Below are 15996 nucleotides of genomic sequence, written 5' to 3'. Positions count from 1 at the left end.
TCCATGTTGCTCAGCCTTACCTTCCTGCTCATATCTATCCTCCCACAGCTTCATGCTCCATCAGAATCTGAGTCCTGGAGGCTCAATATGTTGCTTAACCCACCAAATGATTTGACCACCTGTTACACAATCCCAGAGCAGACAGAGAAAACTACCTGCCCTGACCCTGTGATCTGAACCCTCTCCATTTCAAGTGGTCACTTCCTCTTGCCTTAATGTCCTGTTGCCTTCCAATGTTACAAGAATACCAAAGACGGAGACTTCCCATGTCCCTAAGTATGCATGATATCAGGCAAACGGGTGAAGAAAAACTGTTATGATATATAATTACAATATACCAAACTAAATAAAAGAGAGTGGAGAGAGGCTACCAATTGAGAGCCTTTCTGGTTCAAGACTAGCAGGAGGCTCAAACCATCTTCCGTTGGTGCTACATTCCTACATTTTTCTGTCTTCACATTCGAGAAGCATAATCAAAGCAGCCCATAAAGAGTGGCCTTTGTGTTGGTTCTGTTGTTAATCATTTTGAGGGCTCAGAAACCACTGGAAACTAGAAGAAATCCTCTTTCATCATATAATTTAGCTATAGAACTAATTTGGCTTCTAACCACAAGATGATTTACCCTGTTGTTTAACAATTAGTGCTAGTCTTGCCTGTTCAATAGGAAAATGAGGCAGTCCCCAAACAAATTCACTTGAGCCATAAGTGAAGAAACAGGGGAAATGGGGGCCAGAAAAGGGGAGCAGGATGCAGTGTAGATGTCTCTATAGACCTAGAACCCAATGTAGAGACTAGGGATTTAAGTTGTATATCTGACATGCATGTATGTATTTTTGCAGTGCTGGTCATAAAGCCAAGAGCCTTACACATTCTAGGAAAGTGCTCTACCACTGACCTACAACGCCAGTCCTACATAGTTGATTTAGTCCAGATAGTTCCTAAGGACAGAATCTGGAGCCATTGGTAAGGTTCCAGGGCAGGTGGGCATAGAAAGAAAAGCTTCCTACACTGATTAGACATGGAATGGACTGCTAAAGTGGAAGGAGGTTCCTGTCTCTGAAATTTCTCAAGGAGACACTAGATGTTGAAGGAGGTGGTGCATTGCACAGGTTGCTGTCTAGAGCCCCTCAGTTGGTAATTGTATACAGGGCTCGCTCTATGCTGGGCATGAGGCAGATGCTGGGGATCCAAGATTAAGTATGGTATAGACACTCCTGCCTTCTGTGAACTCTTCCCACCTGGCAACTGTATTCCTCTCGATTTAATGCAGGCTATACTTTTCTTGTGTGCTAACAATAGCACTTATGGCGCTATAGAGTCAGACCCAACAGTGAGCATCTGGAATACAAGAATTTTACCTTTTGTCTGTGTTACCTTAGTACTTAGCCCAGTGTAAGTGTCCAAGATATAGGTTGAAAATTAATAAGTATGTGTCCAGAGAAAACAGATGTCAGTAAACGAATCCATAGAATATTTATTTATTTATTTATTTATTTATTTATTTATTTATTTATTATGGTACTGAGAATTGAATATGGGGGTTCTACCTTTGAGCTACCCCCTCAGACTTCCTTATTTATTTCATTTTGACGCAGATATTTCAATGTTGCCAAGTTGCTCAGGGTCTGCTAAGTTGCTGAGGCTAGCCTTGAATTTACAATCCTTCTCTCTCAGCCTCCCAAGTACTGGAATTACAGGTGTGCACCACCATGTCCATCTGGGTCCACAGAATATTAAATACTGATTCACTGTTGAAAGGATCCATTCTAACCCCAATAATCTCATGATGAGTACAGAAGTGCCCAAACTCAAGGTGCCATAAGTCACTTGATTCTAGTGCTTCAGGATAACCTTCATGGATAACCATGGCTCTTCTGAAAATATTTTTGTCCAAGGCCCTAGCAAGCACATCTGCAGCTCATTAGAAAATTATTTCACCTATAATCTTCCTTGCTTTGAAGATATCAAAAAGTGATGGCAGAAACCAGTAGCAGGCATGGATGTGATTTTTGCATTGATTAACATTTTCCTTGAAAAACATCTAACTAGAAATAGTGTAATCATTTACCTCTTATTTACCTTCAAAACCTGCAGTCGAGATAACTTTAATACCATTTGAGTCATCAACTAAAGTCAACAGGATATTTTTTCAAAAAATTGATTTCCAAATATTTTCTACTCACTGAAATTACGTGGACAAACTCATTTTTAAATTTTTTATTGTTTTTTAAAATTTTTTATTGGTGCATGATATTCGTACATCATATTGGGATAAAAATCTTGTGTGGACATACATGTACACATCACCGATTTAACCCCTACCCAATTCCCACCCCATTCCTTCCCCATCTCTCCTTCCCTTACTTGGCTTAGTGGTTGACTTCGATATGTTTAAGTACATTGTATGTTTTAGAGAATTTTATATTGTTAACTGAACTCAATATATTTTATCCTCCTGCTACTTTTCTATTGCTAAGAATAATGATTTGCTGACTTTTAGATAGTGCCCAGAAGCCAATCTTTTCAGCTTTCTTTGGGTCCCATACCCTTTTCGTTTAGGAGTAATAGAGAAATAAAGGGTTAGGGCTAAATCCACACTCTGCCACTTACTTGTTATGTGCTGTGGTCAGTTCCAAAAATCTCTGAGCCTCTGCTTTCTCCTCTGTAAAGGAAGGAGGATGAGAATAGTGCATCTCTCATGCTTTTACAAACTAGGAATCATTAGCACTAGCTATGATAAGGTTGGTTTCCCAAGGAGGTGCTATTCTAGCCCTAGAAAGCCCCAAGCTCCCCATTTCCTTGACTCTAAAGTGAATCTCTCTTTTGTGAGACAAAACTTTTGAGTAGGTGTCAAGGCCACATTGAACAGCATAGTAGAAAGTTTTCTTCCAATCACATGAAAGTAAAAGATTTACATGGTTTCTTACAGAATTATGCAAACCCAGCCCCAAAGATGACTATGTTGGGGCCCATTTTATAGTGGGTTCAACAGTCCAAATAGTAAAAACAACAACATTGTCAACAACAACAACTTCTCTTGAAAAACGGCAAAGATTTGATAAAATAGAATCTTTTTAAAGATTCTGTGCTTATGTTGTGCATCTTCCCCAAGGCCAGGCCTAGGGTATAGGAAGGGAGAGGCCGCAAAATTTTAGGAGGAACAGCATCCAGGGAGAGGGTCTCCTTGAACACTGTAGTTCACCGGCTCCCTCACCCTATGCTAGTTTGCTCCTACCTTCTTACATGCCCTCAAATGCAGCTTCCTTGCAGGGTTTGGAATTTCAGAGCCAGGTCATAGCTATGAGATCAAGGTTAGGGGAAGGTTTGTAGAGCATTTTCTCCACCCCCAAACAGGGAGCAATCACCTCCTGGTCACTGTGATTTAGCCACTTTGCCTTGCTGTGGTCTGACTGGTCAACTCACACCGAGTCCAAAGGGCTCTTTCAGATTACTGGATCATAACTTCCAGGGCAATAGGTACTAAGTTACCTGATTCACAAAACCTGATGGGTTCATGGACAAGGATAATTCGTATTCTAACTGATTAATATTTTATATTGGATAAATAAATCTCTATCTCCACAGGGCCTTATGGTAATTCATTTGATAAAACTATGATGATTTTGGAGCTGGGGATGTTGGCACTTGCCTGTAATCACAGTACTTGGGAGGCTAAGACAGAAGAATCACAAGTCTGAGACCACTCTCAGCAACTCTCAGAGATACCCTGTTTCAAAATAGAAAATAAAAAGGGCTGGGGTGCAGCTCAGTGGTAGAATGTCCCTGAGTTCAATCCCCAGTACCAAAAAAAAAAGGGAGTAGAGCAATAAAGATAAAAATAGTTTGAAGACAGTTCAAAATAAACATACACACAGGCACACTATGATAATTTTGTAATAACTGATAGTTCTTTGATGGTCAGATGTTGATGAACCAAATGAGTTTAGATAAGTTCCTTCAGGGCAAGCTGGTGTTTTTTCATCACTCTTATGCCCAGGCACTGCAGAGATAGTAGGTGCTCAATAGTGTTTGTGGGACATATGAATCAAGAAACACCAAGCTTATCAGGAATTAAATAAAATACCCAGCTTCTCGGGGTCTTTATCATGTAAGTACCAGAGTAGGCAGAGCCAGGAACCTGACTTGATGATTTAAATCAACCATCACTCTCCCTCCCTGTGGAGCCAATCATTCTTCTGGCTTTGGTCAGCATGCATGTGCTTGTGTTCTGGTTTGTGAGAGGCTGGGTTTCTAGCTCTCACTTCTCAGGCTGATGGGCTTGATATTTCACCTCCTTCTAGCTCTACCCTTCTCCTAGACCCCTGTCCACTGGCTGGGCCACCCATGGAACTAACTACTGAAAACTCTCATCCTGATTGTATGGTGACCCTTCTTGTCCTGGCTCCTGACTGTCAACAATAAATGTTAAGCCTTGACTCAGAATAGTTCAAACTCACCACCTACTCTAGGGACTCGCTGGTGAAGAGCTTTGGAGCCATTGGTGGCATTGCCCAGCTCCCTGCTGCCATCTCCTGGAGATGACTGTTTTTCCTCTGCTCCCTAGGCCTTTGCTGCTTCCCTCAACCAGCTTTAACACTTGGTATCATGGTGTGAATGCCAAGATGTCTATATGTTTAGAATGACAGATGAGATATTAACTGCTCTGCACTTATCTGCACATGTCTTATCCTCCTAGCATCAGGTAAAATACTTCATGCTTAGAAGGAGTCACCGGTGGAAAATCCAAAACTAAAAGTACCAAGAGAAATGCTCAATACAGAACATTTTTTTCTCCGCATAGCCTCAAATCTTCTGGTTGGGATGGCAATAGAACCACACCCAGACAAGTGTGGGGATCCCAGGGCAGAGAAGATCCAATGTTGCTTTGCAGGGGTAGCCAGGAGATTTGCACAAGGAGACATCACCCTATAGGAGGAAGCCCTCTGAGGAGCAGGTTGGCACTTGGACAGTGGAGGGGACATGACTGCAGGGGGAGTCCTGGCAGAAGGTGGTTTCATGAAACTCTTATACCTTGTGTGGACATAGCAGCCAAAATTTCCCACTTTTAAAAAATGGAGGTGGCACTGAGAAGACCTGCGGCCTCAAAAGGATCTCACAGCTGGAACAGGGGACCCTTCATCCAAGAATTCAAGGACTGTCTTTCTGTGCATTAGAAGGACACAAGAAGGACACTAGATAGCAGGTGGACCTGCCAGTTAGATGTGCCTGGGAAGTGGACGGGACAGTCACCTGGCAGAAGATGCTAGCACAAGGACCTGAAGAAGAGCAAAGGAGGACAGCCCTTTCTTGGGGCATTTGTCAAGTCATTCTCTCCACCTCAGGCTTATTCTTTACTCCCAATGGAGGATGAAGCAAGAGAGGCAGGCAGTACTAAATGGGACTGCATTTCAACCCATGTGTCTGGGAAATCAGCTTATCTGAAAGTGATGAGACTAAATTTTCACATCAATTGTGAATAAAAAAGTTATACTTTATTCATCTGTGTGGATGAGAAACCAAATGTGAGTTCACTGAATGGTTTCATAGTTTCCAAATATTCAGCAGTAACCATAGTTAGTATTTTTAAAGAAAAACATAGTTTGTACAAAAAGATCATGAGCCAGGTCTTTGAATAAAATTGGCATAAAGCTGATGGTAAACTGGCCTTGCTAGAAGACCAGAGCACGTTCCTTGTCTCTAAGAGCTACAATCTCCTCTCTGAGAAAACCTGGAGCCTGACCTATGGACTTCTGCCATTACAATTCTCTAAAGATGTGTGGAGCTGTTGGGAATGAATATGAAAGGTCCTTTACTAGCCGGGCATGGTGACACACACCTGTAAATGCTAGTACTTGGGAGGCTAAGACAGGAGGATTGCAGAATTGAGGTCAGCCTCAGTAACTTATCAAGACCCAGCTTCAAAATAAAAAGGTCTGGGGGTGTAGCTCAGAGGTAGAATGCCCCTGGATTCAATTACCCACCCACCCCCAAGTCCTTTCCTTTTCTACCTCATCACCACCCGGACCTCTCCCACTGCAAATCAGTATTATTAAGCTTTCTGCTAGAGAATCTTTTATTTTTTAACCATTTTTTCCCCTCTGAAGCAATATCAAACCACATACCCACTACCACACCCTGGTGAGCTCTAAAACTGTGAGAAGCATGCTGGTCTCTGTGGCAGAACTGCTTTGCTCCCAGAATAAATCATATCTTTTTATGACATTTCCCAAGCCCCTTGCTGCTCTGCCCACTCCCCTTGGAGGTCATAACTGAGGTGGTCAGGAGCCACTTAAAAGGCGGCCCCGGGGTGAACACTGTGGCCCTGTATTCACAAAGGCATGCTACCATTCTGCTGAGGCTGCAGAGTGTTAAGGGGGTATTTGTGTTCTTAGCTGGCCCTGGCGTGTCTCAGCCTGCGGTGCTGCACTGTCACACCCAGAGCTTTGTTAGGTGAGTAGCTGTTGGGCCAGGATTTCCTTCTGCCACACTCATCTATACTGGCTGGGATCACAAGGCTACTGGTGCCAATCCCATTCAGCCACCAAGTAGACACAGGTCAGTGCCTGAGTATTCTGTCACCTTCAGTGCCCAGGCAGTGCAGTCTGGAGAAAGGAGTATGAGGGTGGTAGCGAGTCCAAATCCCTCTGCAAGAAACACATCCTCCTTTCTTCTCCATTCCCCACTCAAGACAGAAAGTTTTTCCTTCCTTCCTTCCTTCCTTCCTTCCTTCCTTCCTTCCCTCGCTCCCTCCCTCCCTCCAAGGATCTTAACCACATTCTTGGCATCTCCTAAAGTTCATCTGTACCTTTGTAATATCTGTGGGCTTTGTTTTCCCTCTGGGGGCCCCTCCTGGAGGAAACACCTCTCCAACAGTAGAGGATTTTATCAAATTGCTGAATATTCCTTCATGGGCCTCAGTAGAGGACTCGTCCTCCACCAACCCCACACTGAGACTGGCCATGCCACCGCATGCCCTCGGCTGCCTCTCCTCTGCTGCCAAGCAGACTTTGGAGCATCTCCCTGCAGCAGTGTTGACTTTAGCAGATTTGTGGGGTCAGTGATGTCCTAACTTGTTTGCCTTTTCAGGGCTCATGTTTGCAGGGATTTTGGAACCAGAACTAAAATCGTCCTTATGCAATTCCTTCAGCAGGCTCCGAGAGATAAATAAAGCCCTCCACCCTTCCGTCGATCTAGCTTTCCAGGCAGAGTACCTGGGTAGGTGCAAAGCCTCCCACCCTCTGCCCACCTACCAGGGCCCCCGGGGCAGCCATGAAATCCCTCGTCCTGCTCTTTTGCCTCGCTCAGCTCTGGGGCTGCCGCTCGGCCCCCCATGGCCATGGGCTGGGTTTTAGGCAGCCAGACTGTGATGACCCAGAAACAGAGCGAGCAGCCCTGACGGCTGTGAACTACATCAATAAGCACCTTCTTCAGGGATACAAGCACGCCTTAAACCAGATTGACCAGGTGAAGGTGTGGTCCCAGGTAAGTGAATCTACTGTAAACAAGCTGAAAGAACCTATGTGTGGAGCCTAACTCAGTACCTCAAAAGACTGGCATCGTCCAGCTCAAGCGCAACTGCAGCGGGGACATTGATTTCTTCCCAGGAGTAAAAGAAGCAGCAGATGGAGAGTGAGAGAAGAGACATTCAGTTCTGCAGGAGGGTACTGGGAGGAAGAAGAGGGTGGAGGAGAAGACAAGATTTCAAAGGATATTTTGCAGGCCACAAGTGGAAAAGTTAGGGCCCAGGAGATTGGCTTCTATTTGCCAAATTAACACTGTTTGAAAATGATTTACCTTTCTTGGTTCATATTTCTCCATGACAAGAACTGAGATTGAATGAAACTGGCATTTGACGAGTGCCTACTATGTGCCAGGCCCTTTCACAGAGCTCATCTCAGTATCTCCTTCCCTTCCCCTTTCCAGACCCACATGACACATTAATAGTCCTTATCTTACATAAGAAAGCAAGGCTCTGATGGGTTGGTATGTCTTTGCTCAAGGTCATGTAATTAGTCAGCATTCAAGCTGGGATTTGATTCCAAACCTGGGTTTCTTCCTCTGTACAAGCTGCCTCCCCAAAAGAGTTATACGCCCCCCCAGAGAGAAGTCTTGACACACACAGGATTCACTTCTACATATGCCAGACAAGAAACCAGTGCAGCCTGAGCCAGTGACAATAAAGGACAAGCCATAAATATGCCAAGGACAGTCGAGAGATTTGAAGAGGTGGGAAAGGCGCCTGTCTACTGCCTGTTTTGAAATTAGACTTTGTGTATGATTAAGCCTTCTTTGGGCAAGAACCAAGATTGGGTGCTATGGGAAGAGTAGGTTGAACCATTTAAACTGCCAATATTTGGCTGCTTTTGACAGAAAAAATGGACAATTTTATGTAATTTAACCTAACACAAAGGTTACAGAGACAGTCAGTCTATATATAAAAAAGATTCACAATTAGGAAGGAAAATAAGGTAAAATGTCAGGACATCTAGACTGACATTTGATCTCACAAAGGAAACAAAACATTTGAAATCAGGATTTCATTCCTGTGTGGATTTTAAGAGTTGTGCATCCACATTAAAATATAATGGTGGTTCAGAGGAGACACCAGTGGATGCAGGAGAAATAAGCACACGGAATGCATATCTGTGGGAAGAGGGAATGAACTTCACCTAAGGAAGAGCTTGAGGGATGCTTTCCTTGAGAAAACCAGGTGTAGCCAGCTCCTAGTCACTGTGGACCTGCACATCATAAAATGGGCTCTTCCTCCAGGGAAGATTCTGCTCTTCAGTTACTAGTGAGTCACCAGTGCTAAAATGAGAGGCAAAAAGAGATGGGCTGAGATATTCCAGGATTTCTTGATTTTCCAGACTTTGAGGAAAGAATATATAAACAGGTTGACTGGTAAGAATCATTCCAAAGAGTTATGCAAGTTTCTGGAATTGGGGTTTACACTAGTGATAACTAGTTTCCTCTTGTCTAGGTAGACATGTTCTTCCCTCTTATAACCAGTAGGGGGAGGTAGAGAGCAGTACCTATGCATCCAGGAAGAAAGAAGCCCAGAGAAAAGGACAACAGCAGGAAAAACCTCTAAGAAGGAAAAGAAAATGGTCGAAGGAGGGAAAGTAGATAATGAGAGGAATGGAAAAACAAAATGGAGGGAAGATAAAGAAAACACAGTAAGCTATTATCCTATGCCACCTTACTTTGCAGTGTACCTTTCTTCTTGACGAAGAAAATCTTTTTGCTTTTTTCAAAGCAATGCTTGAAAAGTGAGATATTTAAAATAAAAAAAAATAAGTCTCAACACCCATTTCTAGTTTCAGAGTTGATCTCAGAGTGAGGTCTGTGGCTCCATCACTTGGGCAAGGCCCTCTTCTTGCTTGAAGCACCATTTAGGGATTACCTAATCAGTAGAGGAAGGTTAGTTTGGGTACGGCGGCTCACACTTGCAATGTCAGTATTGGGAGGTAAGACAGGAAGATCACAGATTCAAGGCCAGTCTCAGCAATTTAGGGAGACTCTCATAACTTAGCAAGACCCTGTTTCTGAAATAAATAAATAAATGGCTGAAGATGTAGTTCAGAGGTAGAATGCCTCTGGGTTTAATCCCCAGTACAAAAAAAAAAAAAAAGAAAAAAAAAAAAAAAGAGGAAGGTTAGAAAAGCCTGGGAGTGCCAGGCGTGGTGGCGCACGCTTGTAATCCTCACGCTTGGGAGGCAGAGACAGGAGGATCACACAGGTTCGAAGCCAGCTGCGCGTGTGCTGGCTTAGGAGACGCTGTGTCCAAATAAAAATGTAAAAATAGGTCTGGGAGTGTAGCCCGGAGGTAGAAGGGCTTTCAGGAACCCCAGTACCACCAAAAAAAAAAAAAAAAAAAGAAGAAGAAGAAGAAAAAGAAAAGCCTGGGAGTGGTCCTCTCTGTGGAGCTAGATGGAGTAGAGACCAGCAGTAGGAATGACTTCTCCCTCCCTTCTCCTGAATGGCGTGGGCTCTAGCTACTTTGGCTGGCACAACGTGCTTGGTGGTGGCCAGGCTGCCACCTCTTCATTCTGTCTCCACAGTCCCTGGGAGAGGTGTACGAACTTGAAATAGACACGTTGGAGACCACCTGCCATGCACTGGACCCCACACCCCTGGCAAACTGCTCTGTGAGAGGGCTGACCCAGCATGTGAGTAACCTACGTATTGTGGCTGCTGAGTACCCCAGCCGGTTTCACCAGCAGTTCAGCCATGAACAGGCTCACTTGTATCCATTTTCCCAGCCTGCTTTCCTGGCTAGCCAGGGCAAGGTTCCTAAAATTGCCACCGGATGCTAACTCTCTTGGGGGTGAATCACGTCCCTGTTACAGCCCTCCCTGAAAGCAGAAAGTGTAATGTTTCAATATTATGCATGCAGGTAATTTTGTGAGGGTCATGCTAAACCACCATGGCTCAGGGTGGGCCTTCCCGGGGAGGACTGGAGGCCAGCGGTGTCGGGGCCTCACTCTGCGTTTGTTTCACCAGGCTGTGGAAGGAGACTGTGACTTTCGCTTGCTGAAACAGGGCGACCAGTTTTCCGTGTTGTTTGCAAAATGTGATTCCACCCCAGGTACAGATGCTTCTGTTTTTAAATCTTTTCACCTGGGGCGCGGGGTGGCGGAAAGAGAAAGAAAGAGAGGCGGCTGGCTGGGCGTGGTGGCCCACGCTTGTAATCCCCGCGCTTGGGAGGCGGAGACGGGAGGATCGGGCAGGTTTGAAGGCAGTTGTGCTGGCTTAAGAGACCCTGTTTCCAAAAATAAAAAAGTATAAAAATAGGTCTGGGAGTGTAGTCCGGAGGTAGAAGGGCTTCCAGGAACCCCAGTACCACCAAAAAAAAAAAAAAAAAAAAAAAGAGAGAGAGGCGGCAGACAGAGGTGAAGGAGTCTGAATAGTTTTGATCCCACTAGTTTTAGTCATTTTGTCAGTGAAGAGAAGGAGAAGCTAAACTTCCTCCATCTTGGATGTAGTTTAAGGAGCTGCTCTCACTGGAGGTAAAATTTGTCCTGATGACAGATTCCTGCAGACATTACAGCATGATACAAGCCACTTGAAGTCTTAGTTAAGAGACAGAGAATAATGTCAAAGTGGCTGGAGCGTGCCTCAGCCCTTTGGAAGTCAGCGGGGCTCAAGCGAACGTGTTGGAGAATTAGCAGGGTTCTCCTCTCTGTGCAGACTCCAAGGAAGATGTGCTCAAAATATGCCCCAACTGCCCCCTGCTGGCCCAGCGTAATGACAGTAGAGTGGTGCATGCAGTGAAGACTGCCCTGGATGCCTTCAACAAGCAGAGTAATGGCTCCTACTATCAGCTGATGGAAATTTCCCGTGCTCAAATTGTGGTAAAGACTGAGACCCTTTCGACAGACCGGGCAGTTTCGTGGCACTTGGTGAAGCAGGCTGAGGGAAGAACAGGCACAAGGGCAGAAACCAGAATACAAGGAAGGTGTTGGTTGGAAAAGAATAAATGGGGTCCCCAGGAGTATGAGAAAGGTGAAAGTAACGAGGACCCCAGACCGCCAGCGCTTCCCTCAAGCCAAGTCCCTCTAATTGAAAACAAATGGATTCCACCATGGGCACAATCCCAACCGACTTGAGCCTGGCATGGTGGTGCATGCCTGTAATCCCAGTATTTGAGAGACTGAGATAGGAGAATCTCAGGTTTGAGGCCAACTGCAACTTATTGAGATATGTTTCAAAATTTAAAAACTAAGCAAGGGATGTAGCTCAGCGGTAGAGTGCTTGCCTAGGGTGAGCAAGGCTCTGGGTTCAATCTCCAGCACAATAAAAAAAATAGGGGCTGGGGGTACAGCTCACAGCATAACTCAGAGATAGAACCTTTAGTTAAATCCCCAGTACCAGTAAACAAACAGGCAAACAAATAAATAAATCCACTACCCAGTGTTGGGGGGCGGAGGTTCCCATATTATCCAGACACACTAGCTGTAAGTTCACTGGTCTCCATTCATTTACGACCCATCACAACCAACATCTGCAACAGGCCTGAACACTTCCTAAAGCATGAGCCTCCTTATAATAGCAGAATCCTAACATACTTTTTGAATCACTGGAAAAAATCTGATCATACTCCAGATTGTTTATCATACTTGAATGCAACAGAATTCTAATTTTTAAGAAACCTGGTAATGTGGATAGTAGCTATGGCATACTTAGAAATATATTAGTCTAGGTGATGATTTTATTATTCAGGATATGTGACTTCCAGGACATCCCTATCCCAGACTGTACTGCATAACATTTTATATAGTAAATGTCCAATAGATTTAAAATACTATAAGACAAAACACAAGCTATATCTTCCATAATTTCACTTAAAATTTTCTCCACTCAATCTTGCTCTATGAAATAGATGGGAGAGGGGGTCATCACTTCACTTTCCCTTCTTGGAGTAACCTAAGCACTACCACAGCCCTACAAGTTAGCACCAGGGGAGCAGGGTTCCCATTTAAGTCAGTGTAAGGTTGGCCTTCTGACTTCCTGTTTTGTTTCTGAAAACTCCCCTCCACCCTGGATGATGAGCAATGAGTACTTTCCCCTCCTTCAGGAAAGACCCAACAGCTGTCATACAACACTTCAGAGCACAGTTCCAAAAACTGTCCTGGCACCCATGCCCGGGCATGTTTTTAGGCTGCAGAACGTGGTCTATGTGAATGATGCTCCCTGAGGTTGGATGCTGCAGTGGTCCTTGCTGCTTCTCTCCATCCTCCCACCCTCCCCTTTTCAATTCAAGCCATAATCGCCTCAAAGTGTATTTTCATGTATTTTTATCAGCCTCTCCCAGAGTCGACCTATGTGGAGTTTGCTGTGGCTGCCACTGACTGTGTTGCTAAAGATGTCACGGATCCATCCACTTGCAACCTGCTAGCGGAAAAGGTGAGCGGGCCAGGGCCTGGGGTCGTTGCCACCAAGGCGACGTTATGAACTGAGCATCCTTATGTTATACAAAATGCCCACTCCCAGGCAGGGGTGAGGCACACCAGCCCTTACTCTGGGGTCTCACCTCCTCTTTAAGAGTGGTCACCAAATCATTTCACTTACTGGAAGCACATGGAGATAGGGGAAAGACAGATGTTCTTTCCTAAGCAAGCCAGAGCATGCCCAACTGCTGGAAGTGTGATGTGCAGACATCCTAGATATGTCGCGGATATGAAAACTTTCAAGTCTTTGAACCAATAATGTCCACTCTTAAGAATTTAGTCTAAAGAAATCATCAGAGATGTTCAACAGAAGTATATCTATAAAATGATTTATCATAGATAAAAAATGACAAAAAGTAGAAAAGATCCTAGTGTCCAACAGGAGGTTGGTAATAGTACTTAAAAATAATAAATGCAGCTAGGTGTGGTGGCACATACCTGTCATCACAGTACTTGGGAAGTTGAAAGAGAAAGATCACGGGTTTGAGGTCAGGTTCATCAATTTAATGAGACTCTGAAAAAAATTAAAAGGGCTGGAAGTATAGTCCAGAGGTAGAATCATCCTGGGCTCAATCTCTAGTATTGCACTCACACAAAAGAAGAAATACATTAATGTAAACAATAGTTCTATCTGAGTCACCATCATTTATGGAATATGGATGATCGTTCTCACTCTCATAGTGTGTGTGTCTGTATTTTCTATGTTATCTATGGAATTGTAGATATTTTATAAGCAGAAACTATAAACTACAGGAAGTTTTTAAAAGGAAGAATTAGCCGGGCGTGGTGGTGCATGCTTGTAATCCCTGTGCTTGGGAGGCTGAGACAGGAGGATCGTGCAGGTTCGAAGCCAGCCTCAGCTACTTAGTGAGGCTCAGCAACTTAGTGAGACCCTGTTTCCAAATAAAATATAAAATGGGTCTGGGAGTATAGCCCAGAGGTAGAAAGCCTCTGGGTTCTACCCCCAGTACCAAAAAAAAAAAAAACCATAAAAGGAAGAATTAAAATTTAAGTTTCTTTGCCTCAATGTATTGTATTATCCATGAATCTGGGGGAAAAGTCAGTTTTTTTGTGGATTTAAAATAACTTCTCTCAGCCAGGCGGGATAGCGCAAGCTTGTAATCCCTGCACTTCGGAGGCAGAGACAGGAGGATCGCGCAGGTTCGAAGCCAGCCTCAGCTACTTATTGAGGCTCTCAGCACCTTAGTGAGATTCTGTTTCCAATTAAAATATAAAATAGGGCTGGGAGTGCAGCCTGGAGGTAGAAAGCCCCTGGGTTCTACCCCCAGTACCACAAAAATAAATAAGTAAGTAAGTAAATAATAAATAAATAAATAAATAAAATAACTCCTCTCTCGGTGGGCAGCAATATGGCTTCTGTAAGGCAACACTCAATAAGAAGCTTGGTGGAGAAGAAGTTTCAGAGACCTGCACCATCTTCCAAGCACAGGTAACAACTTAACAACAAGAATTCTTTTTCACATCTTTAGAACACAATGACTCCTTAACATTGACATAGTGCATAACTAATAACAGAACATTTGCTGTCCTGTCCTTCAGAACTTCACAATATGAAATAGCACTGTCAATATAGAATCATGAACACATGGAGGATATTTCAGCTGTGTCTTTTCCTCCCATGCACTGCTGGTTCCATGGCAAGACCATGCTAATGTGCAGCCAAGAAGCCACCTTTTTATTCATGGGAGGCGGGAATGGTTCTCTTGGTGGCAGAGTCTGGGTAGACAGATCTGCCTGACAGATAGCTCTCGGTGGCTGAAGGAGAAGATGACAAAGTCAAGGTTAGCTGTAGGTGAGGCACTTATACTCATGTGATGTATGTGTGTTCACCATCACCAAGATAATCCTGGTGAGACAGGGCCCCCCCATAGGCTGGTTATCCCTCCTCTGTAACCCTGATGACAACCCTTTACATCTAGGTAGATCTTTATTGCTAATTTTTTTGCAAATAAAAATGATCACTGTGAGGAAATCAGATGAGGGTGTCTTATTTGGGACTTATGGGTGTTTGTTGGGAGGAGGAAGAAGCAAGATAACCTAGGGAAATGGTTCTCTCTTCAGCCGGTGGTCCCACAGCCCCCATCAGATGGCACCAGCGCAGTGAGCCCTCCCACTGTGGTGGATCAAGCTGCACCTGCACCCCCTTCAGCTGGCCTGCCTGCAGCTTCCCTGTCCGTGGGACCCGTCATGATACCAGGTCCGCAAGGACCCCTGTTGCACCAGGAACACTATGATCTGCGCCATGCCTTCTCAGGCATGGCCTCTGTGGAGTCAGCCTCAGGAGAAGTGTTCCACCCACGGAGAAAACACAAGGTGAAACAACCTGGTGCTGCTGGTCCTGGTGGTCCACTGGTCCAACCATGCCCCGGGAGGATCAGATACTTCAAGATCTAGACTAGATACAGCAGAGATGAGAAGATTTGGCATAGAAAGCATAGCCACCGTCTTGACCAAGTTTGGCATGGGTGGGTGCCTTGTCTGATGTCAAAGCAAATGCCATGTGGGTCTCGATTAATATCAAGTCAAGCAGAAAGGGTGAAGGTAATGTTTGGTGGAAGGCTAAGGCCAAGAACTTGATTGTTTTTGTTTTGATGGTAAACCACTGCCAATGTGCTCTCTGCCTTCTGGTTGACCTAGTTATAAAAATAACTAAAACTGTAACTCTCAATGGTGCTCTTGCTTATCACTGAAAGTGCCCAAGGGACTTCCTTAATAAAGGCAGTTCTAAGCTAAAATACAGTCATGATTATTGCCTACATTTTCCCAGGTCTGTTTGTGTGTGTGATCTGTCATCCCAGCAACCATACAGGTGTTCCTCATTGAAATCTACATGAAAAAGAAAACAAAGATCTACTGCATTGCCATATACAAGAAAAAGTGAGACTAGGAGCTGTTCACAACTATAGAATATACAACAAGAGGCTATGACCATTTCTTTTTTTTTTTTTTTTGGTGGTACTGGGGGTGGAACCCAGAGGCTTTCTACCTCCGGGCTATACTCCCAGACCTATTTTATACTTTATT

General features: G+C 44.3%; 1 protein-coding gene across 1 annotated transcript; it reads left to right on the top strand.

Moving 5' to 3' along the window:
- Nucleotides 1–7270: 7270 nt before the first annotated feature.
- Nucleotides 7271–15366, top strand: AHSG (alpha 2-HS glycoprotein; the record flags this gene model as incomplete). The annotated part of the gene is made up of 7 exons (XM_080696556.1): nt 7271–7483; nt 10063–10170; nt 10505–10589; nt 11192–11355; nt 12806–12907; nt 14318–14401; nt 15034–15366. The coding sequence occupies 7 exons, from the start codon at nt 7271–7273 to the stop codon at nt 15364–15366; spliced, it is 1089 nt and encodes a 362-aa protein (XP_080552682.1).
- Nucleotides 15367–15996: the final 630 nt, after the last annotated feature.

Source organism: Muscardinus avellanarius, assembly GCF_963383645.1.
Source record: "Muscardinus avellanarius genome assembly, chromosome: 5".
Taxonomy (NCBI): Eukaryota; Metazoa; Chordata; class Mammalia; order Rodentia; family Gliridae; genus Muscardinus; species Muscardinus avellanarius.
This window is presented reverse-complemented; position numbering and strand designations above follow the sequence as displayed.